The sequence below is a fragment of the Pelodiscus sinensis genome, chromosome 1 (assembly GCF_052426305.1).
Source record: "Pelodiscus sinensis isolate ZL-2025 chromosome 1, ASM5242630v1, whole genome shotgun sequence".
In the NCBI taxonomy this organism is placed as follows: Eukaryota; Metazoa; Chordata; order Testudines; family Trionychidae; genus Pelodiscus; species Pelodiscus sinensis.
Genome location: NC_143052.1, coordinates 111,461,818 through 111,488,144, shown reverse-complemented (window position 1 = coordinate 111,488,144; position 26,327 = coordinate 111,461,818). Strand labels below are relative to the sequence as shown.

The window sequence follows — 26,327 nt, the reverse complement described above, 5'->3', positions numbered from 1 at the left end:
TGCCAGTAGTACCAGTGAAGGATCTGACTATGAATTCAGTATATTTTGGTAAACAGAGGGAGCCTGCAGGTTGGGTGAGTTGGGAAGATGGGTGGCAGAGACGAGAAAGACGGGATATGCAATATAGTCAGTCAAATAAGCATACATATGAAGCCTATGCACCCCTCTCCTCTATAATATACCCATTTGGAATTCCCAATACCCAAAGTGTTCCAATGTGAACATGGAAAAAGACAACAGTACTCACCCTACTACCACAATTATAAAATCTAGTAAATTCCAGCCATTGCGGAGGTAAGCGTTGGGGTGAAAGAGAAGTCCATATGCTATTACTTTTAAAAATGCTTCCACTGTAAAAATTATGAGAAAGAGATATTCCACTCGTTCCTGGAGAGAAAAGAGAAAAAAGAAAGACCACAATTAGCTCAGTGCTGAAAACCAATGGGTAAGAGACTATTTACCTTTTTTACATTTTATCTATTCAGCCTTCCGATCACTGGCCCACCAGAGCCAGTTGGGAATGTCCAGTGCTAAACCCAATGAGTTTTTCCTCCCCAACTTGTGTATTTCTGTGGCCAGCATGATAGGCTAGCGGCAGGGCAGCATGGTTAGGATGCAAGTTTCATGGCCCTTGACTTGTCAGAAACTGTAAACTCTGCTGAGGCAGAATGCTTAACCCCAGTGTTGGGAGGTATCGTGCTTGTTCAAGGTATCTTATTTTTGGGAGGATGTGTTCATAGGCACTGGCAGGCTCCAGAGTGAGCTGTGTCCAACCCTCTTGCCCTTTGAAGGGCAAAGGTGGATAGATTTGAGGCTTTGTGGAGAGAAAGGAGAAGTGGAAGAGTGGACCTGCTGACACACACATCACACCAAGCAAAACTCTTCACTTGTCTTGTGAGATTTCCTCCTGCATTATTGGGGGGAAAACTGATGTATGAAGGTGCTAAATGATTTACAGGTCACATGGATCAATTAACACTCTGGCTATGTCTACACAGCAGTGAAATAACACAGTCTGTATCTACACTACAAGCAGTTATTTTGACATTGTCAAAATAATGTCGAGCTGAAGGACTTCTTACTCCTACTCCTGTAACCTTCATTGTAAGAGGAGTAAGGGAAGTCGGAAGAAGAGTGCTTTAACTCTGCTGTGCAGACAGCGCCAAAAGCCATAATAAGCTATTTCGACTTAAGCTATGCAATTGACATAGCTCAAATTGTGTAGCTTATTCCGGCTTTAGCCCTGCTGTGTAGACGTGCCCTCAGGGGATAGTTACCCTCATTTTAGTTTCATCAGTATATTCACATGTGCAACTTCGGAAATGCAAGCCAGAGTTTGGTACACACAAAGGAAATCATCTGCAGTGACAAAACAGTCTGATTCAGCAAGGAGACTTCAGGTGTCCGAATATGCACATAACTTCTCTCTTAACTCTGGGTTTCCTATTCCCAGGTGGAAGTAGGCAGCAGCATTGTTGAGGCAACAGAGACCCCAGTCCCCCTGACCCACGTCCTAGCCAGTCACTGCAAAGGCACTGAGAGCAGCATTAGAACACAAGTAGTGCCCAGCTGTCCCAGGATCAGATATCCACACTGCAACTGGGAGCAAGCCTGGGTCCACAGATGTGCTAGAGACAGCTGTGTGATAGCTCATTGATGTGACTGGTCAGGCTGGAGCTCAGATTCTGAAGCCCATCCCCTATCCTAGATTTCAGAGTCTAACCTGCTATGTCTACCTAACTACCTTCAAAAAACAGGACTATGTAGCACTTTAAAGACTAACAAGATGGTTTATTAGGTGATGAGCTTTCGTGGGCCAGACCCACTTCCTCAGATCAAATAGTGGAAGAAAATTGTCACAACCATATATACCAAAGGATACAGTTTTTTTAAAAAAGTGAACACATATGAAAAGGACAAATCAAATTTCAGAACAGAAGGGGGATGGGGGGAGGCAAATGTCTGCGAGCTAATGATATTAGAGGTGATAATTGGGGAAGCTATCTTTGTAATGGGTAAGATAATTAATGTCTTTGTTTAAACTTAGGCGTAAAGTGTTGAATTTAAGCATGAATGTCAGTTCAGAGGATTCTCTTTCAAGTGTGGTCTTAAAAGGTCTTTGAAGCAGGATGCAGGTAATCAAGTCATTGAGACAATGTCCTTTCTGGTTGAAATGGCAAGAAACTGTTTTTTCTTTGTGATCCTGTCTAATATCTGTTTTGTGGGCATTGATTCTTTGGCGAAGTGTTTGAGATGTTTGTCCAATGTCCAAAACAGACGGACACTTTTGGCACATGATAGCATAAATTATATTTCTGGATGAGCAGGAATATGTGTTCTTGATCTTATAACTCTAATTTTCCATTGGTGATTTGTACTGTGGTGTCCAGGAAATGGATCTCTCATGCAGAATGGTCCAGGCTGAGATTGATGGTGGGGTGTAGATTGTTAAAATCTCTATGGAATGTCTCCAGTGTTTCTTGGCCATGCGTCCAGATCATAAAGATGTCATCAATGTAGCGTAAGTAGAGAAGGGGTAAAAGGGGATGTGAGTTGAGGAAATGTTGTTCTAAGTCAGCCATAAAGATATTAGCATACTGTGGGGCCATGCGAGTACCCATGGCTGTACCGCTGATCTGGAGGTATAAGTTGTTCTCAAACTGGAAATAATTGTGGGTGAGAACAAAGTTACATAGGTCTGCTGTCAGATTGGCAGTGGTGTCTTCTGGGATAATGTTTCTAATTGCTTGTAATCCGTTTTCATGTGGGATGTTGGCATATAGAGCTTCTACATCCATGGTGGCAAGGATGGTGTTATTGGGGAGGTTAATGGGGAGAAAGGACATTGTCTCAATGACTTGATTACTTGCATCATGCTTCAAAGACCTTTTAAGACCACACTTGAAAGAGAATCCTCTGAACTGACATTCATGCTTAAATTCGACACTTTACGCCTAAGTTTAAACAAAGACATTAATTATCTTACCCATTACAAAGACAGCTTCCCCAATTATCACCTCTAATATCATTAGCTCACAGACATTTACCTCCCCCCATCCCCCTTCTGTTCTGAAATTTGATTTGTCCTTTTCATATGTGTTCACTTTTTTTTAAAAATTGTATCCTTTGGTATATATGGTTGTGACAATTTTCTTCCACTATTTGATCTGAGGAAGTGGGTCTGGCCCATGAAAGCTCATCACCTAATAAACCATCTTGTTAGTCTTTAAAGTGCTACATAGTCCTGTTTTTTGTTTCAGCTTCACCAGACTAACATGGCTACATTTCTATCACTAACTACCTTCAGTGTGCTAGTGTGAGCCCTGCTGCTAGCACAAATCTGTGGACCCAGGTGAGAGGCTCGTTCCCACATGCTGTATTGTCATGCCCCTGGCCTCAAAGGGAAAGGAAAGGTCTAATCTTCAGAGCTACCAAGTCTCCCTCATTTGGGGAGAGTCTTATTTTGAATTAATTTTAATTGAAGCCTCTCTGTTCGGTAAGGAACGAAGTTGCTGTGTGCATTTCAAAGCAGAATTTACAAGCCTCATCTTCACAGTCATTTGGAATCTCCTCCATTTAAATTATTACAGTTTGGGCACCTAGCAAAGTAAGCCCCTAACAACCATCTCAGCCAAGTAGCCCATGGGAAAGTGAGAGATGCATTGTTCAGCCTTGCAAAATTGTCTACAAAATATATTAGCCCAGTTACAAAAAATGACTCTTTCAATCCCACCATTATTATAATAAAAATATCAGCCATTTATTACTTGCCTACCAGAAAAGGTAGTTGCCCTTGAGAGAAAGCAAAGCTGCATGGCTGCAGTGGATGACCAAAGGTGACTTGGAAAGGTTACGCTACATATTTTGTTAAAGAGAGTCACATTTAAAATGTTCAGGCTGTCTCTGGAAAAATGCAAATAAATAGACTCAATTTTTGGCTCAAGCAAATCCTGCAGTCTGCCTGGTGAAATGATTCAGTGAGTCACTGCCTGATTTTTCATCTCTGTTTCAGAATATAATTGGCCAGTTCTCCCTGCCAGCTACTCTGTTGAATGTATGCATCACTGCTTCTCTTTGGTGGATCACAACATTAAAAGAAGTCGTTACAAAATCTGACCCAGACATACTCCTGAACCTCTGAGATTAACATTCAACTCTAGATTGTTAACAGTAACCCAGTGGCTAGCAGAGCTCTAGTGGACGACCAAAGAACACATTATCCAGTTCATCTGCACATTTACATTAACACACTATTGTATATACCTCAGAAATCTGTTTTACAGTAGCGAACAAGTCTTTGTGCCTAAAAAGCCTGTAGTTTTCCATTAGATAATGTTACCTCAGCATTGCAATATTCCTTGCCCTTAGTACAGAGAAAAACTAGAGAGATTAGGTAAATGTCACTTAGTTTCCTGATGAAATTGTAAATTTTAAAGTGTGACCACAGTAGAGTGGGTCACCATTAACCTTCACACACACAGATATCCAAGACAATTCAGATTACAATTACAATGCCACTGTTGGTGACCATTTCTAAATGTTGACTTTTTAGAAGGTGACCACTCTACTTCTGACCTCACTTTACTTGTTGTTACTCAAAGGAATTACCATATAAAAGTAAATAGCCAACTGCCTGGCCACTGGCTTGGCTATAGATCAGAGCTCTGAAATGGTAAAAGGCTTGCTGATTCCTGAAATAGGCTCCTTTAATATTCTTGCTCTTCCCCCGATTCCCTAGAGCTGAATGGGTACTTGCTGAGCATACAGTAGTAATACAAACACTGACAGTTGAGTTCCACGGGCACGTTTGGAAAGTAAGCGTAAGCAGAGCTGGGAGAGGATCTCTAATAAAAATTCATGTGTGGCGGGAAGTCTTTGTGAAGCGCCTTTTGATTGCCACACACCTTTGTGCTGCCACATGCTTTTATCAGCATGGCATGGGGGTAGGCAACATTCTGCTCAGTAGGCAGCTAGCCTGTGTTAACTCCTCGGTGAAGAGACAATGCCCTAGCTAAGAAAGGACAAGGAAAAGTCAGTGGGAACACGAGGGGAACAAAGAAATGGGCTCAGCTGGGGTAGAATGTGCTGGGAATTAGGGATGGGGGTGCTGCCATTGAGACTGAACCAGCCTTGCTATGAACAAACAAACCTCTTAATGTCAGAGGGAGAGACTTCTCTTACTGCAACCCGTTCCATTAAGTGCCTCCCTGAAAGGACTTTCATAGCCATGAGCAATCCATGTGTAGATGGAACACACTTTCTGGGTGTGGTGTACTGTACCATCTAGTGGCACTGAGTCCACTTACAGAAAGGATAATGAGTCTGCACCACAGCCTTTGCTAATAAGCAACTGGCTTTTAGCTCATGCAGTAGAGGCTCATGCACGGAGTCCCAGGTTCATTCCCACCTGCAGACAACTGGGGTGTGTCGGCATTACACCTGAGCCACCTAAGAGGTGGGTCCATGGACTGAGGTGGGATGTACTCAGAATAGTTTTTAGTGAACTGGTGCTCATCTCACAACAACTGGCAGTCTTATTTAAAAGGGCAACATTTCAATGTACACAGAGACTAAACTGCCCTTTCACTTGTGAAATCAAACTTGAGGCAGAGTGCTATGGCAATATATGGAAATATGGCGCTTGTCCCAACGCCCACTGAAATGGAAAGTCTCTTTTTAACTTCAGTAGGCTCTGGATTGTATCCCTTCCTGCCGCTGCCAGCTGTGCATCTGTTCTCACTGTGCCTAGAAAACTTCACTGCCCACAGGCTTGACAGAACAGAACCTTCCCCAACATGAAATCCATTTAAATACAAACATTAAATAAACGACAACAACAAAACCTCAGAGTAACACAGAACTTTTCAAAAATTGTGGAGCAAGCGACCTCAGCTCCCAAACCAAAATTTAAAGAACTAACAAGTTCCACTTGTTTGAGCTTAGGGCCCTCAGATCTTTTTGCCTACAAAAGATGCCTGTGGAATTATAGACTCATGTTCTGTTGTTGTATTATGGTTGCTTGCTGAACCCTGTTGCTAAATAAAAATCTGCCAAGATATTATAAATGTGTGTATGTGTGCACACATACACAGTGTGAATTCTTTACAATGTTCTAGCTAAGGTTGAAAGAGTCATAAAAAACAAAACACTGTAAAATCCTCTGCAATGAACATAAGATATCCAACGTTGCTGAGCAGAATGGAGATTTTATGACCCTCTTCTTTTAAATTAATGATTTAAGGAACAACAACAACAACAACAAAACCCCAAACAAAACAAACAAATAAAAAACAACTCCCCCTCAAAAAAAAAAAAACCAAAAAAACAAACAAACAAACAAACAAAAAACCAAAGGAAAAATACTGCCCAGTTTTAAAGATGCAGCTACTCTGATACTATTTCAAGAAGCCACTCTTTAATTATAATAGAAATGTAGCCATGTTAGTCTGGTGTAGCTGAAGCAAAATACAGGACTATGTAGCACTTTAAAGACTAACAAGACTTGTTAGTCTTTAAAGTGCTACATAGTCCTGTATTTTACTCTTTAATTATGTTAGCTCTGCTTGGAACTGAGAAAGATTTTTTTTTAAATCATTGACTTATGTTCAATTCTTTTCTAAATCATCAACCCCAGCAACTTTCTAGTACGAAGCCAGTGTGGTTTAGTGGTTAGAAAACACGTCTGAACAGAATGATTGGGTTCCAGTCCCAGCTTTGATGCTGAGCTATTGCACAAGTTTAGGGAATGGGATAATCCCTTCTGTACTTGACAATCATAGGATTATTGTGGGGCTAAACTGGTAATGAAAGAGGTGTTGGGGAATTTATAACTAATACAGCAGCTCTGGGGCTATGATGTACCAAGCTCTGGCACAAATTAAGTTCTGGGCTTAATCAACGCATGCTGATAACGTGCTTTGCAGTTACTGGATGGATGACTGTATAATGATGAGGAGTCCTGATGGATGAATCCGCAGATGCTTTGCAGGTCTAATGCTATTACTGAGTGAGCATCCAAAACTTTGGATGCTTATTTGACTCTGTTAGAGCAAAGATAAATCAGAGCTCATTAGTGCAGTTTAGTGACAGATTAACCTCTTGGGTTCCAGGAACCAGAAGACATGGCAGTGAAAAATACCCTGCATTTTTATTCTTCTGGGAAGCCCAGAACCATTTGCACCACCCTAAAAGGTGTCAGTCCACAGAAAAGTGATTCACTTCCTTTCCTGGGCAGTTTCTGTTGGCAAGGATCTTATGCAGCTCCAACTTGAGTTTAAATTCGTCCTCTCCCAGTAAAACTCCAAGACAGTGTTGTTGCTCTGGGGTTGAATGTCTCTTCTGGCCCAACTCTCCTCTGGGCTGAAAAGGGATGAAAATTACATCCTCTCGTCATGCTCAGCGTGAAACCAGTCCAGAGTGACAAGAAAAACACAATGGCTGATTCAGAGTGAAGCTGGAGATATAATTCGGTAAAGGCAAAAAGACAGAAGAGACCATATATTTTCAGAAGTCATTGAGAAATTTAGTCAGTGTCTATGAGGCTGGAATGCAGGAAGCATACTGCAGCTAGAAAAAACTGTGTTGGCTAGTGGCAAGGCTGTAGGGCAACAGAAAAAAGGCCAGGCAAATAGTCTGGAGCAAGTGGAGAACAAGCAGAGAAGGGAACAGAGAAGCATTGATTTGAGCTGCTTGAAAAAAATCTCCAAAGCATGTACAAATGTACTGTGGCTGGGTTCAGTGCTGTTTACTGAAGCATCTGGACACAAGTATCAGCTAAAGTAGCTCACATTTTAGCCAGAGCTTCATTTCACCAGAATTTACATTATAGAGAAATAGATCATGCATTTGCTTACTCTTAACAAAGAAATGTAAACCCATTGTTAACACTAACATCTGATTCTAAAGAATTCTGAAATTATAGTATTAACAACAGAAACTTCTAAGCTAATTTTTCATTGCTGAAGATGTATCTGTGTTGTCTATTATTCCTACTGGTGTCCTGGGATAATGGTGGGACTTTGAAAACATCAGGTACATAATAGCAACTCTGAGTGACTAAGTCTGGTGTTCTGGGACCTTTTTCCATTGGGAATTAAGTTACCAACCCAGCTCTACTGCTGAGAATCTGATCAGAACTATACTACTTTCCCATCTCTGTCTTCCAGCATCCTCTTCCCCATCTCACACATGCCCTACAGCATTACTGCTTTTTAATATTTCTATTGGTGTAATTACAAAAGGATTCAATCAGGACTTGGTTCTCACTGTGCTAGGTGCTGTACTGTCCCTGTCCTGCACAGTTAACAATCATTACAGGTATAACTCCTCTACCAGGTGGAGTTGGCAGCATCTAGAGGTTACTCTTAAAAACACAAAACAGAACAGGCTTGAGTCCCAACCCTGTGATCTGGGAAAGCCTACCACCACCTCTGGGCTTCTAAGGTTACATCTATACTGCAGCGCTATTTCGGGCTACTGAAGGTATCCCGAAATAGCTATTCTGCATCTTTTGAGCACACCCATTATTTCGACGTCCCTGTAAGCCTCATTCCATGAGGAGTAAGGGACATTTCGAAATAGCGATTTATTTCAAAATAAGTGCTATGTAGCAGCACCAAATTTAGAAATGAGCTATTTTGAAACAACATTGAAATAAGATACAAAATTTGCATAACTCAAATTGCATATCTTATTTCGAGCTATACTCTCCGAATTGCAAGCACTGAGCCCGAGTATAATAAAATAAAACTTTTATTAAAAGAGAAAGGCTACCAAGCTTTAATTTGGGAAAACATCACAACCACATTCAAAAGCATATGATCATAAGCAACTTGATCCCACAGTGTCCTGGGCAGTGTCCTTTGCCTGAGCCCAACAAATGTCTCTTTGACATACTGCTTCCTTCTCTCTCTGCTGCACCTCACCTCGGAGTTGGCTGTTCTTGGGCAGCAAAGACTCTGAGTTCAGGGGCATGTTCACAGGTTCACCTCCTGTCCCTGGGAGTATCAAGCAATGCCTCTGTTGCCAACAATGTTTATCTGCTACTGCTATCTGCTACCATCAGCCACCTCTGCTTGCTGATCCCATAACATCCCATTCTGAGCTCCTGACACTTAACGCAGGTCTTAGTGATTTCAGCAAGTAGTGAGGAACCTCATAGCCAACAGAGTCTCTGTGTTGTCTTTCACTGTCCCCACACTAGGTCTAAGGCTTAGCTCCTAGATGTGCTCAGAGGTGGTGACACCAGCCACAAACAAGGACTCTCTCTCGAGTCTAATCAGCTCTGTAATTAAACACTGGAGAGGCACTGATCAAATAGTGTCTACAATACTTTGGGAAGAGCCCACATTGCCTGATAAGGATAGGAACTCCCACCCACTCATTTAAGAAGGTTTTGACATTCCTGCCCTCTGCTTAGGAAGTGAGGTTTAATTTAGGGTGACTCCCCCCCCTTTAAGCAGGACATGCTAAATGCAGTTCTTCTGACCTTTACTGATACAATAAGGTTAGCAACTTTTCATTTTCCCTGCATGTGAACACTATAGCAATCTGTAACCCATAATCAGCCAATACATCCGATTTTGGCAAAGCAGCTCCATCACGCTATGCACCTAGGCAGAGTAGGTGAGTCTGTGCAAACATGGTTTGCTCCTGAAATCTTTTCCACCTGCTCATCACTAGATGTCAGAAGAGTGTTCATTCCCACCCATCTTACACAAGGCTTCCTCTGCTATTCCCCCTCTCTAGCTTCAGTAGTCTAGCCGTCAGCTATGGCATTTCAAAACCTATTTCTCATCCAAAGGTCTAAATTATAAACAAGAGGTCCTGCCCTGGTGTAACCTTTAAAAATCTGCCAGCTAAACCATAGAGATCAAGTTTTGTCAGTCTCTGCATTATGACCTTGCACTTCCTTATATGTACAATAGAAAATACCTTAAATACTGCAAATGTTTTGTTACATGGAACAGACAGTAATGTTTGAAGAGCCACTGCCGTGCAGTTTTTATGGCACTAAATTTATACAAGGATTCAGAAAGCTGCAAGGCTGATGTCATAGGCTCTGTGCATTAGGAGTAGCATCCTTTTGCTGACTGGAAAAAAGGAAGGAAACAAATATATCACTGGAAAAGGAGGACAAGGAAACTGTAAGTGAAAGGATCTGACTTCTGGATTATAGGTCAAATCTGAAACATGAGTATCTGGGCGATTACACTGACCTGAAGCTTCAGTGAATAACTTTGGCCTTTGATGCAACAGAATCTCATGTGTGCACTTACAGGATCAACTCAATAAAGCATATGTTAAGACAGGTTTGTTAATGTTGGATTACTTCCAAAACATACTGTGTTACTAAGGAGACATTTTCAGTTAAGTATACATTAGAATAGCAGGAAAGCATGCTAGAGAATAAAACCAAATAGGATTTTTTTCCTCATGCAGCATTATCATTGCACCAAAATGGTGAATCTTTTCTCTTTATATAGCAGAGACAGGGCTCATAAAATGCTTAGCTATTGAGAATTACTCCATTAGTTGTTTTTTTCTGGTTCTGAAACTGCACACATTGTACTTTCCTGTATTTGTTCCTCAATCCAGAAAGATCTCAAAAACCCAGGCCTAGTGCACTAGCTAATTTTATCCTGTATCACCTAACAAGGGCAACGCATGCAAAGAGAAGGCAAGGGATGGGCAGCAAGCAACTCATCTTGAGTAATTGGGGCATTAAGCAAGAGAGATCCGAATTGTTTTGTAAAGGTGTTCAAAAATGCCTATTGTTGGCTTAATTCTGCCCCCTCTAGGTGTTTTACCAATGGGTGTTTTACCACAAGCTTCAATGGTGATCAGAGACCTCAACATTGACCATTCCATGAAAGTTCTACTATTACTGCTTAGAATCAGAAATTAGATTAGGTGCATCAGAGTAGATGGATGAACAGATATATTCTGCATGTAGAATTCCCCTTGCCTTCCATATGGCAATTTCATATATCAAATGCTTGTGGGAGTCAACTTTTAGTTATTTAAAATAGTTAATATCCTGCTGCTGGTCCATATGGCTATGTCTAGACTGCAGGCTTCTTTCGAAAGAGGCTCTTTCGAAAGCATCTTTCGAAAGAGCCTCTTTCGAAAGATCGCGTCTAGACTGCAGGCGGATCTTTCGAAAGAGCAATCCGCTTTTTCGAAAGAGAGCACCCAGCGAGTCTGGATGCTCTCTTTTGAAGAAGCCCTATTTACATTGAAGAACGCCTTCTTTCGAAAGAGGAACTTTCGAAAGAAGGCGTTCTTCCTCGTGAAACGATGTTTACCGCCATCGAAAGAAAAGCCGCGTTCTTTCGAAATAATTTCGAAAGAACGCGGCTTGAGTCTGGACGCAGGGGAAGTTTTTTCAGGAAAAGGCTACTTTTCCCGAAAAAACCCCTGAGTCTGGACACGGCCTATGTGTACCACCCCGGATTTGCTATAGAAAGAAAGCAAGACATGGCTGACAGTCCTATAAGCGCTCTGCACTAAAAGCTCCCACTAACACCCAGGTGAGTTTCATACACAGAGTCATGGTCTGAGCTGATCCCAAGCTTTTTCTTTAAGCAGATAAGGGCTGTGAGGAGTTATTTTGGGATTCACTGGGGATACATTTTGTGGCAGAATCTCACAGCAAATGCAAGGACAATTTCCAAGGCTTGTAAATAGCCCAATTCTTCATTCCTTTGCATTGTGGGTAATCACTTGGGTTTATTTTCAGTGGCACTAGTGCTCCTCATTCACTGAGGTAAATATGAAAATCCTACTTTTAAACCAAAGTGTAAGTCATTACTATTATGAGGTGGTAACATTTTCCACCCATTTTCCACCAGTGTAACAGCTACTCCTGGTTCAGGGCAATGGAGAGACAGGACCAAACAATTCAATAGGGTTTATAGATAATTGTGAATTTAAGTTGAGTTCAGTTGTGAATTTAAGTTTTAAAAGGGTGCCTGTGACGGGGCAGCGCCCGAGCCCCGCATGGACCGAGGGCCGTCCCCGGCGTGCTGGGGAGAAGCGGCGGCACCACGCTGGCTCCTGCCCTGCGTGGCTTGTTCGGCCACGGGGCGCAAGCGCCCGGCAGGACGACACCGCCTGGCGTAGGAGGCAGCCCCGCCCCGTGGCTGGAGACGTCATCAGGGCAGGACGCTCAAAGGGAGCGCCGCCGCCGGAGCAGAGCCGCCGGACGGAGTGCGGCTAGGCGGAGGCATCTCGGGCCCCTGCAACGGAGACTCGAGAGACCCAGCCTCCATGGCGACGCAACGAGGGAGGTAGGAAGCGACCCAGGGCAGGGTAATGGAACCCGGGGGGTTGGTGTGTTAAGGGGACCCTCTCCCCCACCAACCAGGACTGGGGGTAGCATCCCCCAGACCTTAGGGCCCTGGGTCGGGGCTCGGAGTGAGGGCGGGCCCGAGCCCCCCTACCCTCCCACGCCGGCGCAGACGCCAGTAAGTCAACCCCAATTGCGGACCGACCCTGCCGGACTCGGGGCAGGCCACCAGGGTGTAGGGAGCACCTAGGACGGAGACCTCGGGTGAGGGACGACAGAGGGGTGGGACAGCGGCCCGGCTCAGCCCGAAGGGGGTCGCCCCGGCACCACGCCCCTCCACACGTGGTAGAGAATGGGGGTACGGTTGGCGGGGTATTGACGGTGGGTTTCTCCTGGGGAGAACACAGGGGAACCAGACCGGGACACCCCAGGCCGGACATGGAGACACCCAAATTGTTGGAGTGGATGGTGGAAACCCAACGCCAAAACCACCAACAACAGACTCAGTTGATCCAGCAACTGATGACGCAAACCCAGGACCAGCAGAGACAACTGATCCGGGAGCTTTGCGACTGACCTCTGTCCCTGATGGGGGGAGGGGAGACAGCGGGGGGCGGAACCCTCCAGACCCCGATCCGTCTAACCAAGATGGGCCACTCCGACGACCCGGAGGCGTATCTCGTGACATTTGAGCGGGTGGCGACGGCGGTCCGGTGGCCCGAAGAACAATGGGTGACCAACCTGGCGCCCTACCTTACAGGCCCAGCCCAGCTTGCATACCGGGGCCTCTCGGCGAGAGACGCCCTCCATTACCACCGGGTCAAGGAGGCTATCCTGGACCAGCTGGGCGTCATCCCGGAGACCCAATGGCAGAAGTTCCGGGATGTGAGATACGCCGATGGAGCACAGCCCTGGGCGGTGGCACAGAGGATCCGAGAGGTGGGGAGCCGCTGGCTCGACCCGGAGGGGAAGACCAGCCTGCAAGTGGCTGAGATGGTCTATTTGGAGCAGTTCACGCACATACTCCCACCGGAGGGCCAGCGGTGGGTCTGCCGCCACCGGCCCGGATCCCTCGATGAAGCAGTGGGCCTTATGGAAGACTTTCTCGCCGCCGAGGGGATTGGCGAACCCAGGCGGCCTTGGACTGGGACCCCGCGTGCCATGCCGCCCAGCACGGGGCTCCGGAGGGCGAAGGAGGGATCCGCGAGGGAAGGCGCAACGCAAAAGGGGGCGGACGAGAAGAGGCAATTAGCCCCGGTCTGGTCACGGCCGGCCCCGAAGGACACCGCAAGTCGGGGAGGGGGGCCACCCCCGGAGGTACTGCGTCACCCGGACCCAGAGCCCAAGAAAAACCTCTGCTTCGAGTGCGAACAGGAGGGGCACTTCAGACGCGATTGCCCTTTTATGGACTGCTCCTTCGGGCAGGCCCTCAACCTGTACCAGGGCGGACCGGAGGAGAGGCCCCGACTGACGGTACAGGTCCACCTCAGCCCCCTTCTTGTAGACGCCCTCGTCGATGTCGGGAGTAGCCAGACCCTGGTCAGAGAGGACCTCGTGGACCCTGCGACCCTGAGGGGGCCCCTGGTGAGGATGTAGTGCATCCACGGAGACGTCCGGGAGTACCCCACAGCCCGGGTAACTCTGGCTGACGAGGGAGGAGAGATCCAGTGCCAGGTGGCCTTAGCGCCACGGCTACCCTACCCCGTGATACTGGGAAGCGACTGGAGGGGGTTTCACCGCCTATGGTCAGTGTTGCGCAGACCAACAGAGGATGGGTGAGCCTGCACGGCGGAACCCGCGATCCCAGAAGCCCCCTCCACGTCGGACGCTGCCCGCCGGCGCGACCAGGGCACAGAGGGGCGGTGGCAACTCACGATGGAAGGGGTCCTCAAGGGGCGAGACTTTGTCGAGGCCCAACGGGCCGACGCCTCCCTCCGCCAAGCATGGGAATACGCGATCGATGGGACCGTGGACGATCCCAAGGACGGACGAGACAGGACAAAGTTTGAGGTACACGCGGACCGGTTGTATCGCACTTTTAGGGACCCGGTAGGCGGGGGGGACCAGAGGCAATTACTTGTCCCGCTCACCCATAGGAAAGCAGTCCTGGAGCTGGCCCATGATAACCCGTGGGCCGGGCATATGGGGACGGAAAAGACCCCCCAGAGAATACTGCAAAGGTTCTACTGGCCCGGGGTATACTGGGAGGTGCGCGACTTCTGCCAGTCCTGTGAGGCGTGCCAAAGGACAGCGTCGGGAAGGGTCCCTAAGGCCCCTTTAGTGCCCATGCCCTTGGAGAATGAGCCCTTCGAGTGGATTGCCCTCGACCTAGTGGGACCACTTGAACGATCTAAGATGGGGAATAAATACATCATGGTGGTCATAGACTATGCCACGCGGTACCCCGTGGCGGTCCCGCTAAAGAACACCACGGCCCCTACCCTCGCCACTGAACTGGTGCGGATATTCGCGAGGGTGGGGATCCCCAAGGAGATCCTGACAGACCAGGGCACCAATGTCACCTCCCGCTTAATGGCCGAACTGGGTAAACTGATGGAGATCAAGCTCCTCAGAACGTTGGCCTACCACCCCCAGGCAGATGGCCTGGTAGAACGTTTTAATCGAACACTGAAGGCTATGCTTCGCCGATTTGTGGACGAGGACCCCAGCGGCTGGGACACCCTACTCCCTGCCTTGCTGTTCGCGATGTCCCCCGGGCTGGCACGGACCGCCCTGCCCCCCAAGAGTTGGTGGAGGGCAGCGAAGTAGGGGCAGGTGGCAGCCCCTGCAGCGGCGCCGCCCCTTGTGGCCCTGGCGTACCCCTGCCGCAGCTGTTTCACCTTAATGCGCACCTGCTCCTGGGTGCGCCTGTGTCCCCTGCTGGCCATGGCGGCTGCTATGCGGCCATAGACGGCCACGTTCCTCCTCCTAGTGCGGAGATCATGGACATTGGGGGCCTGCCCCCAAACCTCAATGAGGTCCATGACCTCCGCACTAGACCAGGAGGCCACGCGCCGTCTATGGCCCCTGGCTGGCCCCTGGGTGCTCGGGGACTGGGCAGGAGACGGCTCGCTGCCACTGGCTACCTGGCTCATTGTGGGGCCACTGGCTCAGGGGCAGAGATTGCTGGCAGGGCTGGCTGACTCCAGTGCCGTCTGGCCAGAGTCTACCCCTTTAAGGGCCCGGGGCTGGGGGAGAGGAGAAGAGTTTTCCTGGTTGTGCCCAGAGAGGCCACCAGGGGGAACCGGGAAGGGCTAGCCTCCCAATAGTTCAAACTAAAGGGCTACACAGCCCTTAGTTCGAACTAGCTAGTTCGAACTAGGCTTAATCCTCGTAAAATGAGGTTTACCTAGTTCGAACTAAGCGCTCCGTTAGTTTGAATTAAGTTCGAACTAGCGGAGCGCTAGTGTAGCGCCTATGAAAGTTAGTTTGAACTAACGTCCGTTAGTTCGAACTAACTTTGTAGTGTAGACATACCCTAAGATATTATCTTGTAGGCAACAAGTTCAAACTGGTGACCGACCATGCACCGCTCAGATGGATGAATTCAATGAAAGACAACAATGCAAGGGTCATGCGGTGGTACCTCACCCTGCAGCCGTACCAGTTTGAGATTGTACACTGGCCTGCTAAGGCCCACAGGAACGCGGACTTTTTTTCCCGGGTGCACGAGGTATCGGACAAGGGGGAGAAGCCCGAACAAAGGGGGGGGGTGACGGGGCAGCGCCCGAGCCCTGCACAGACCGAACGCCGTCCCCGGCGTGCTGGGGAGAAGCAGCGGCGCCGCGCCTGCTCCTGCCCTGCGCGGCTTTTTCGGCCGCGGGTGGGGCAGAGCGCGCGCACCCACGAGCGGCGTCCAGCCGCGCCGCTACGGCCCCGGCCGGGCCGGAAGGACGGGACTCCAACGCGGCCCCGCCGCACTGGATGGCGCAAGTGCCCAGCAGGACGACACCGCCTGGCATAGGAGGCAGCCCTGCTCCGCGGCCAGAGACGTCATCAGGGCAGGACATCTCACCGGCTACGGAGACTCGAGAGACCCAGCCGCCATGGCGATGCGACGAGGGAGGTAGGAAGTGACCCAGGGCAGGGTAACGGAACCCGGGGGGTTGGTGTGTTAAGGGGACCCTCTCCCCCACCAACCAGGACTGGGGGTACCATCCCCCAGACCTTAGGGCCCTGGGTCGGGGCTCAGAGTGAGGGCGGGCCCGAGCCCCCCTACCCTACCCTGCCAGCGCAGACGCCAGTAAGTCAACCCCAATTGCGGACCGATCCTGCCGGACTCGGGGCAGGCCACCAGGGTGTAGGGAGCACCTAGGACGGAGACCTCGGGTGAGGGACGACAGAAGGGCGGGACAGCGGCCCGGCTCAGCCCGAAGGGGGTCGCCCCGGCGCCACGCCCCTCCACAGTGCCCATAATATACTGTTACTTGCATATTTTATAAATCTAAACAAATAGATCATTTATTTAACATACATTATTAAGGGCACATGAGCAAACTCTACCAATGTGCAGGAAATATAGTAAATGAGCATCCTGTTTTAACCAGGAGACCTTCGATGACCTGTATCAGACAGGTAGCTGTGTTAGTCTGGATCTGCAAAAGTGACAAGGAGTCCTGTGGCACCTTATAGACTAACAGATGTATTGGAGCATAAGCTTTCGTGGGCAAAGACCCACTTTGAATGCATCTGTCGAAGTGGGTCTTTGCCCACGAAAGCTTATGCTCCAATACATCTGTTAGCCTATAAGGTGCCACAGGACTCCTTGTCGCTTCAAGGACCTGAAACTCAAATAAAGAGTCAGAAAAAAAAAAGCAGCTTCAACATCATCACAAGTTATGTAGGGACAAAATTAGAAAGGCTACTGCACTAAGCAAGATTGAACTAGCTAGGGACATTTTACAAATACATTAGAAGCGAAAGGAAGACCAAGGACAGTGTAGGCCCATTACTCAATGAGAAAGGAAAGACAATAACAGAGAATACAGCAATGATTGAAGTGTTAAATGCCTTTTTGGTTTCAGGTTTCACCAAAATTTTTAGCAGTGATCAGACAACTAAAATAGTGAACATCAGTGAAAATGGGATAGGAACATTAGTGTCAATGGGGTGAATGGGGAGAGTGGACGCTAAAACAGAACAAAAAAAAACCCAAGCAAAGAATTACTTAAATTAGACAGCTTCAAGTCAGCAAGGCCTGATGAAATATTCCATAGAACGTATAAGGAACTAGCTGAAGAAATCTGAATCATTAGTGATTATATTTGAAAACTCAAGGAAGACAGATTTGATCCTAGAGGGCTGGAAAAGGGCAAACTTAATACCTAACTATAAAACGGGGGGAAAGGACAACTCAGGTTATTATAGACCAGTCAGTTTAATTTCAGTACCCAGAAAGATAGAGCAGCAAATAATCAATCAGTTTGTAAGCACACAGAACATAATAAGTATCAGAGGCAGGGGCGGATGAGGGTTTTGCGGGGCCCAGGGCAGCACAATTTCGTGGGGCCCCCCCCTTTGACACAGCACATGTGCGGGGCCTCTTGAAGCTCCATGCCCTATATCAGCTTCTGATCAGAGAGGTAGCATAGTGTTAAGTATCAAAGGGGTAGCATTGTTAACATCTGCCCCAGGACCCCAAGGTGTTAGGTAACAATCAGCATGGATTTGTCAAGCACAAATCATGTCAAATCAACATCCCAAGCTGCCTGTCCTGACCCAATCAAACTCCAAACCATCACAGCCCTCTGCCAAGCCACCAGCCCCAGCACAGAGCAGGCAGCATGGCCAGAGAGGCCACAACACTGGGAGGATGGGTGCTTCAGCCCCCAGCCTGCCTGTCCCAAGGGCCTGGGAAAAGCAGGCAGGAGATGGCCTGGCTTGGGGGGTGGAGCATGGGCAATGACATGTCAGACACTTTGGGAAAGCAAAGCCTTCCTGTGCCTACGAAACCTGCTACTCACGTGAGTCATAGTGGGTCACCAACTAAATAGTTTTCAACATTGTTGCAAACAGAATAATCATTCTGGGATTTGTTAGCTGGAGTGCTGTAAACAAGCCAGATGAAGCAATTTTTCCTCTATACAGGCAGTCCCCGGGTTACGTACAAGATAGGGACACTAGGTTTGTTCTTAAGTTGAATCTGTATGTAAGTCAGAACTGGTGTCAAGATTCAGCCGCTGCTGAAACTGACCAGGCGCTGACTACAGGAAGCCCGAGGCAGAGTTGCTCTGCCCCGGGCTTCCTGGAATCAGCCTCTGATCAGTTTCAACAGGCTGAATCTGGACACCAGTTCTGACTTACATACAGATTCAACTTAAGAACCCCAGGCGTCCCCAAGTCAGCTGCTGCTGAAACTGATCAGCGGCTGATTCCAGGAAGCCCGGGGCAGAGCAACTCTGCCTCGGGCTTCCTGTAGTCAGCGCTGGTCAGTTTCAGCAGCGGCTAAATCAGGCGCCTGGGGCAGAGCAGCTGGGGTGCTGCTGGGTTGCTCCAGTAGCGCCGCTCCTCGGCACTACTGGACCAACCCAGCAGCACCCCATCTGCTCTGCCCCAGGCGTCCTGATTCAGCCGCTGCTGAAACTGACCAGCAGCGGCTGAATCAGGACCAGAGCAGCTGGGGTGCTGCTGGGTTGGACCAGTAGCGCCCAGAGCGGCGCTGTGGGACCAACCGGCAGCACCCCAGCTGCTGTACCACAGGTGTCCGGAGAAAAGCCTAGTCTGCTGGGGGGGGGGGACATACTAGCTGCGCCCCCCCCACCCCAGCAGACCAGGAAGACACGGGCGGTGGACCGAGACGCACCGCGGTCCCGCCGCCTGGGTCCTCTGCGGCTTTGCTCCCCGTCTCCCTGGTCTGCTGGAGACCAGCAGACCAGGGAGACGGGGAGCAAAGCCTCTGAGGACGCCGGCAGCGGGACAGCCGAGGACGTCTGGGCTGTCCCGCTGCCGGCTTTCCCGTGGCTTTACAAAGCCCCTCCGCGGCTTTGCTCTGCGTCTTCCTGGTCTGCAGACCAGGGAGACGCAGAGCAAAGCCCCAGAGTACACGGGCGGCAGGACCGCGAGGTCCCGCAGTCCGTGTACTCTGGGGCAGCCCCGTTCGTAACTGCGGATCCGACATAAGTAAGTCGGGGACTGCCTGTATAGATGAGGACTATGTTATTTCGGAATAACATTAGCTATTCCAAAATAACACTGCTGTGTGGACGTACCCTTAGACAGCTAGTCTTTGTCTACACTGCAGGGATCCATTGGAAAGAGGCTTTTTGGAAGAGGCTTTTCCGAAATTTGGCCTGTCTAAATGGGGCCAAATTTCAGAAAAGCCTCCTCTTTAGGAGGAGCCCTTATTCCTCATGGAATGAGGAATACAGGGCTCCCTGAAAAAGCATGTTTGCTCTTCCGCAAAAAAAGCAGAAGAGCAAACACGTTCCCTGGACACGGTGGGGGTTTTCCGATATCCCGGAAAACCCCCGCAGTGTAGACATAGCCCTAGGTGGCTTACTCTTTCCTCACTTCAGATGGTCAGTTTTACCACATGCTCTCTGATCACTGAACTTAAAATCGAGAATTGGGAAAGTGTGTTGCACTGGATAGAGAAGAGAATGGAAAGTCAAGCCTCACCTCCTATTCCCAGTTCTGCCACTCACTTATTATATGATCATATCTGGGAATCTCACAGGATACACCATTGCTATTCTTGCTTCCTAAAAGAACTCATGCTTCAATGTGTGTGCCAGTTATCACAGCTATTCTTTAGTGCAGATGTGGGCAAAGGGGCCTCTGTGGGCTGGATCCGGCTCACCAAGCGGGTAGATTTGACCCACAGATGCCTCTCCCCTGCTCCCAGGCCAATCAGAGCGTGGGGACAGGAGGCATGTGCAAAGTCTCTCACTCGCTGTCCTCTCCCCTTGCAGAGCGGGAGAAAGGAGTGAGAGACTGTGTGTTCTCCTCCCGCCCCCAGGCTCTGATTGGCCTGGGGGCAGGGGAGCATGCAAAGTCTCCTTCTGTCCTGCAACGAGCATGCGGCGCTTAGAGTGAAAGCGCCGTATGCTCCTCGCAGGGCGGGGGCAGGAAGCACATGAGGTCTCCTCCCACCCTGCAAGGGGCACACAGCGCTTTCACTCTAAGCGCCGCATGCTTGTTGCAGGACAGAAGGAGACTTTGCATGCTCCCCTGCCAGGTGGAGGCAGGGAGTAAGAGACTTCACACACTCCTCCCGCCCCCAGGCCCTGATTGGCCTAGGGTTGGAGGCACCTTGCGAAGTCTCCTCCTGTCCTGAAAGGGGGTAGGTGCCTAGAGAGAACCGGGAGAGTAGGGGCAAAGACTTCATGTGCTCCCCCATCCCCAGGCCAATCAGGTTCTATGGGACAGGGAGCACAGAAGTGTCCTGGCTCCGCCTCTTCCACCAGAGGCCCCCCGCCCCTTCCAGGGTGGCCTGGGGCCATTTTAAAAATTAGTGAAGTGGCCCCCCATCTAAAATTATTGCCCACCCCTGTTATAGTTCATTCATTATAGCATTCATGTTAGAGAACATACAACTATTATATTTCTATTATGTGCAAGTTTTTATACTACTCTCAAAGCTAAGGCATCTGAGTGCTTAGATGCTATTAAATATAGCTGAGGCAAGGAGGCTGTGTTTGGGTCCCATTTCAGATGAGCTAGAGGTTAGTGTTGTGGTTTGGATTGGTGGCCTAATCAGGTCTAAGAATTGAGTTTTGGTTCACATTAGATAGTGCTTATATTGCATGAACCATTTTTCACAGACTTTTATCCCCAGATGGTGGATATCCCATAAGTTCAGAAGATGTTTCAACATTTCTCCTATTTTGGACTAAAATTGGACAATAATGGCTATTCTTTAGATTCTGGCTATATATGAGCTAATGCCAAAAAATATCCTTGCTGTTTTTTCTGGGCAGGCTGGGATCTGGAGATTCAAATCCAAAGCCCTAAAATGCAAAGGAATTTAGATTCTACTTTCTGGTTTCAAGTTCATTCTTTCATTGAAACAAAAAGGAACAGGTTACTCTATATTCTTAGCACACTGATCTGATTTTACCATCCTCTGCAATCAACCAGGCTGAAATTTCCCCTGTGCAGAGGGCTGGCTTTACTCCTCTAACAATTTAAATCCTCAAAATAAGGAGTAAGTCAGTGGCTCCCAACCTTTTTGAGCATATGGACCCCTTTCAAGCTATTAAAATTTCACAGACCCCTCCCTGCCAGACCATCCATTTTTGCTAGCCCAACTAAACCCTTCCTGCCACTCTAATAGCTTTTGAACAGTTAGAGCAGGATGATGTATTCAAAAAAGAGAAGAAATGGTAAAAAGTGACTGACCCATTTATAAGCCAACTCCTGAGCACAGTTGCAGCTTGTCAGCTTCAGGGTGGACTGAGGGATGTGCAGACTACAGGGTACAGAGCTTCTCAGGTGCCATTAGCTGCTCTCCCCATGCACTCTGGGTCATGGCTTGCTTTTGATCCCATTCCCCAGATGCTAAGGGAGCAAGGGGAAAGTGCTTGCATTCTGTGCATGCCCCTCACACACCAGCCAGGTATCAGAGGCATGCACAGCATGCAAGCATTTTCTTCATGGTCCCTGAGCTTCCAGAGAATGGGATTAAAAGCAAGCCATGTCTTGGCTGTTTCCCCTTTACCCCCATGCTCCAGGTTCGGGAGTGGCGGGGGGAGGGGGAGTGGGGAAAGGATGGGCCTGAGCCTTACTTTTAAAAACTTCCCGCAGACCCCCTGCACTGCCTTTGAGGATCCCCAAGTGTCCACAGACCACACGTTGGAAACCACTGGATTAAGTAATTTGGCCTTGTGCTGTTTTTGTGACAAGGGGAGATGTCACCTCAGTGTGGAATTTTTGTGCAGGTTTCCCTTATCTGGTTTCAGACACAGATGTCTAGCAAATTCTCCCAAGGTTAGAACAGCCATTTGTGGTGCTACCCTCAGTTGCCCAAGGCGCCAACCAGTGATTAAGGACAGAATACCAGAGGCATCCATTTAAATCAAAGTGGCTTCAGTATGACAGCTACATCTAATAGATCATCATGGAGCATATCGTGTCTCATTTGGCTCCCTAAATAATGACTCATATGAATTACACATTGGCTGATCCCCAGCTCAGGTGTTTGGATTCACTCACAAGCACAAACGAGTTATCAGAATGTACAAGCCATAAAACATTTCAGAGTTCCATTTTTAACACTTTATTATTATTGAAACAGTCCCATGCTGTCTAACCCTTTTGAACTTGAAACGATGTGTTAGATTGTAAAACATTTATCTGTCCAGAAAGAACAATGAATACACAAGGGGAGTTTTTAAATAATCCTTAATGATAACGTCCCATTGAGGTTTTTAGCAGTAATCTCTTGCTGCTGGCCATTTGTGCAGGATACAACAGCATATTTGCCCAGTGTTGCCAAATCTCATGATTTTATTGTCTCTCACAATGTAGTATTCCTCTTACAGCTTCAGTTCCTGGATGCATCTTGTTACCAAGAACCTCAGTTTTCATATTATTAAAAAATAAAAATTTGCAGTCTTTGTGGATGCAGAGAAAAGCTTGAAAATGTGAACCCTAAAACCTCCAACTGCGGAAAACAAATAAAGAAGAGCCCATTCTGGGGGCTACACTCATGATTTTTGAATGCTTGGGGGTGACTATTGTGATCATAGTATCCCTATTCTGCAGTTCTGTCCTGATTCCCTATGAATAGGTGCCTTGACTGCTGAAACCTCCTGTTTGTTTTTAAGGGTCACTTTTCAAAGGGGTTCAGATTCTCTTTAGGCATGGTTATCAGCTAGCCTAAATCTGGTTCTGGGTCAGGACTGGCCACTGCCTTCCATTCAGACTAAACACAAAGAAGCCCTTGCAATCAGCTGGATTGCGAAAACGCAGACGTATGGAAAAGCGGAGTGGAAGTTCAATCAGCTGTCCCAAAGGGTTTCAAATTTAAGTTACTGAGTGATTCTGGCATGAAGTCAGTGCAGGTTTTGCCACTCTCTTAAATGGGGAAAGGATCACATTTTTCTTGTGTTGACTAAAGAGCACATTCATTATCACAAGATGTTGCCTTTGTGACATGTAGCTGATGCAAAGTGTGTGGAAACCTTCGCTAAATCTCCTGTTGGGGATACTTCAGACTGGGGAGATCCCAGCAAGAATGGAGCCAGCAGATCCATATCTGATGCCTATTTCCCAGCAGCCTCTGGAACAAGGAACCTACTGAGGCTACATCTATACTATGAGTTTTCTTGGCAAAAAATATGCTAATGAGGGACTCATTTGCATGAGTCACACTCTCGTATGCATATTTTCTGCCGATCCATTTTTGCACTGGGTTTTTACGCAAAACCCCCTTTTCCAGCAAGATCGGTATACCTCCTTTTTTGGAGCATAAGGATCTTGCAGAAAAAGGGGTCTTTGCGCAAAAAGAAAACATCCACACTGCTTGTTTTTGCGCAAAAACCCAGCACAGGAACGGATCAGCAGAAAATATGCAAATTAGATATGACTCATGCAAATGAATACCTCATTAGCATATTTTTGCCGAGAAAACTCATAGTGTAGACGTAGCCTGAGAGAGAGAAGGGGCGGGCAGAGGAAAAGTTCAGAGCTGAAATCGTTCCAGCAATCCTCAGCTGGTACTTGATATTCCCTAGGGAATGACAGCCAACTGGCACCGTTTAGAGTAGCTGCAAAGTTGCTCTCAACTGCTTTCCCGTGGGGACAGAGAATCAAGGAGCTGTAAGAGACTCCCTGAAGAGAATATGACCTCAGGCATTGCTGTGAAGGCCCAGGGGGCATAGAACTTTCTCCTTCTGTAACCCACAGCAACAGCCCATTCCTCCCCACTTCTAAAAAACATCTTCCTGAGGCATTTTAATCTCATTGCTTGTGTATTTTATAATGCTTCGATTTATGTTTTTAATCTGTTATGATTCTTTTATAATTGTTTATGCAGCACAGTGAATGCCTCGGCAGGGAGTGCTTTATAAATAAATGGAGTTATAAATAATCTAACTTCTCCCTTCTAAAATCTCAAAGCAAATAAGGTGGCCCTGAAGCCCTATTCTTCCTGCTTTAAGACTGGGGGTCTTTTTCTTTCAGTGTGTGTGTGTGTGTGTGTGTGTGTGTGTGTGTACGTGCATGCACACACATGTGTCTCTGTGTGTGTGACCTTTCCTTGTCATGAGTAATAGAAGGGCATATTTCACATTCTGTTCACACTGCTCACAGCAGACAGGGGAAGAAGCAATGAGAGGGAAAGAAAAATGAAGTGTCCTTGCAGCTTCATCTCCAATGGTCTCTCCTTTTTACAGGGCAAAGAATCTGAGGTTTTGTTTACTGCTCTGTAGTCGTTTTATGTTAGTTGTTTGCTGCTTCATTGGACAGGTCACACAAAATGAGAGACCCATAAGGATCTCTGAGAACTAGCAAACAAACCTCATTATATTATTAATGGAAATCTAATTGGTGATTTAACTGTGCCTTGGTTAACAGCCCTGTGAATGGAGATGAGTCTCCAAGGTTCATGTGGAATAGATAGAACTTACGAGTTCTGCTGAAAAGTCACAAGCTTTAATTTGGGAAAGGAGAAGTGAAAGATGGACCAAGTTTTACCAGTCACTACTAATTTATCCTCCCAGAAGTTGAGATTCAGATATATACAAAGCCCCATTGGTTTTCCTTATTTCTCGCAAAAGAAGGGGTACTGGGTGCAAGCAGGGGCTGCCCTTAGCATTCGATTTACCGGTATATAGTAGCTCCGCTAAATCGAATGCCAGATCGACCTCCGGAGCATTGATCTTCTGTTAAATATGGACACATTCTTTGTAACTTTAAGAAAAGCTTTTGCTACAGAAGTAAATGAATATTGTTAAGAAACAGCACTTGAACAAACTATTAGCAATAATGAAGGCACCTGAGAATACTTGTGCTTTAAAAATGCATGTATATTTCTCTGGTGATGCTTAAGCACAAAGAGTTGGGTGTGTGTGTACACAATACTTAAATGATAAATTATTTGGGTTAGAAAATGTTTATTGATGTGAGGCACTGAGCATACTTATGGATGTTGAAAAAAGTATAATGCACTCACATTTCTCCTTTTGAAGAAAATTCTGCACACCTTCTCATGTAAAATTTCCAAGAAAGATAGGGAGAGTTTTGAAAGAACAAAATGAACAGCATTTGGGCCATTATGGTGAAAGACACTACTGGATGCAAGTTAAATGTTGGTCAACGAAAAATGGCATCCAATTTAGCAAGTCTGGATTAATTGAACTAGTTCTGTTTTTTTAATTTATCCATATTCGAAGAATTAATTTATAGCCTGATCTATAATTTTTTAGAAACATGGTTGGGCTTTTACAAACTGAATTGCACTGGAAAGAAGTTGATGGACTACAGTGGTATAATTGTAGCAATTTTAATTCCTTTATCTGATTTCCTCTGTTTTAGAATTCATTTATGTTTGCAGTTAGATTGGCCTTCAGTAGAATGTCACCTCTTCTGAGTCTCCTCTGAGGATCATATTCTGGCCTCACCTCCAATTGACAGACATGCATATTGTGGATGCGTAACCTCGACTTAGAGCCCCAGGAAGCACTGGGGAGTAATTACTTTGAATGACTCTGGGGAGTAGTTATTTTGAAATAGCAGCAGTGGAGCATCCACACTGCAGCTATTTCGAAATAAGTGTTATTCCTCATGGAGAGGAGAAGTTATTTCAAAATAACCAGCCCCTCATTTTGAAATAAAGGGCTTGATAGTGTGGATGCTCCACTTATTATTTCAAAAGAAGGGCTGAGACAAACAACAAACCAAAATCTGTTCCTTCTTCCCAGACATTGGGGTAAAGGAGTTTTATGACTCAGTAAAGAATCCTATGAAAGGAAAATAATTTAATGTATCTGGGCCTAGTGCCTCGTCCCCAGTCCAAATAGCACAGCATTTCACCGTCAGATTTACAGCTCAACCAAGCTGATTACACACTCTTCCCAATATTTACAGGTGCATCTCT

General features: G+C 47.1%; 1 protein-coding gene across 10 annotated transcripts in view; it reads right to left on the bottom strand.

The window, feature by feature from the left end:
- Positions 1–26,327, bottom strand: part of CACNA1C (calcium voltage-gated channel subunit alpha1 C) — a 630,647-nt gene that overhangs the window by 259,492 nt on the left and 344,828 nt on the right. For all 10 annotated transcript variants that reach the window (XM_089769299.1, XM_075896596.2, XM_075896633.2 and 7 more), the window contains one exon: positions 248–387. In XM_089769299.1, coding sequence (XP_089625425.1) covers positions 248–387 — 140 coding nt within the window. The remainder of the gene's footprint in view (positions 1–247; positions 388–26,327) is intronic.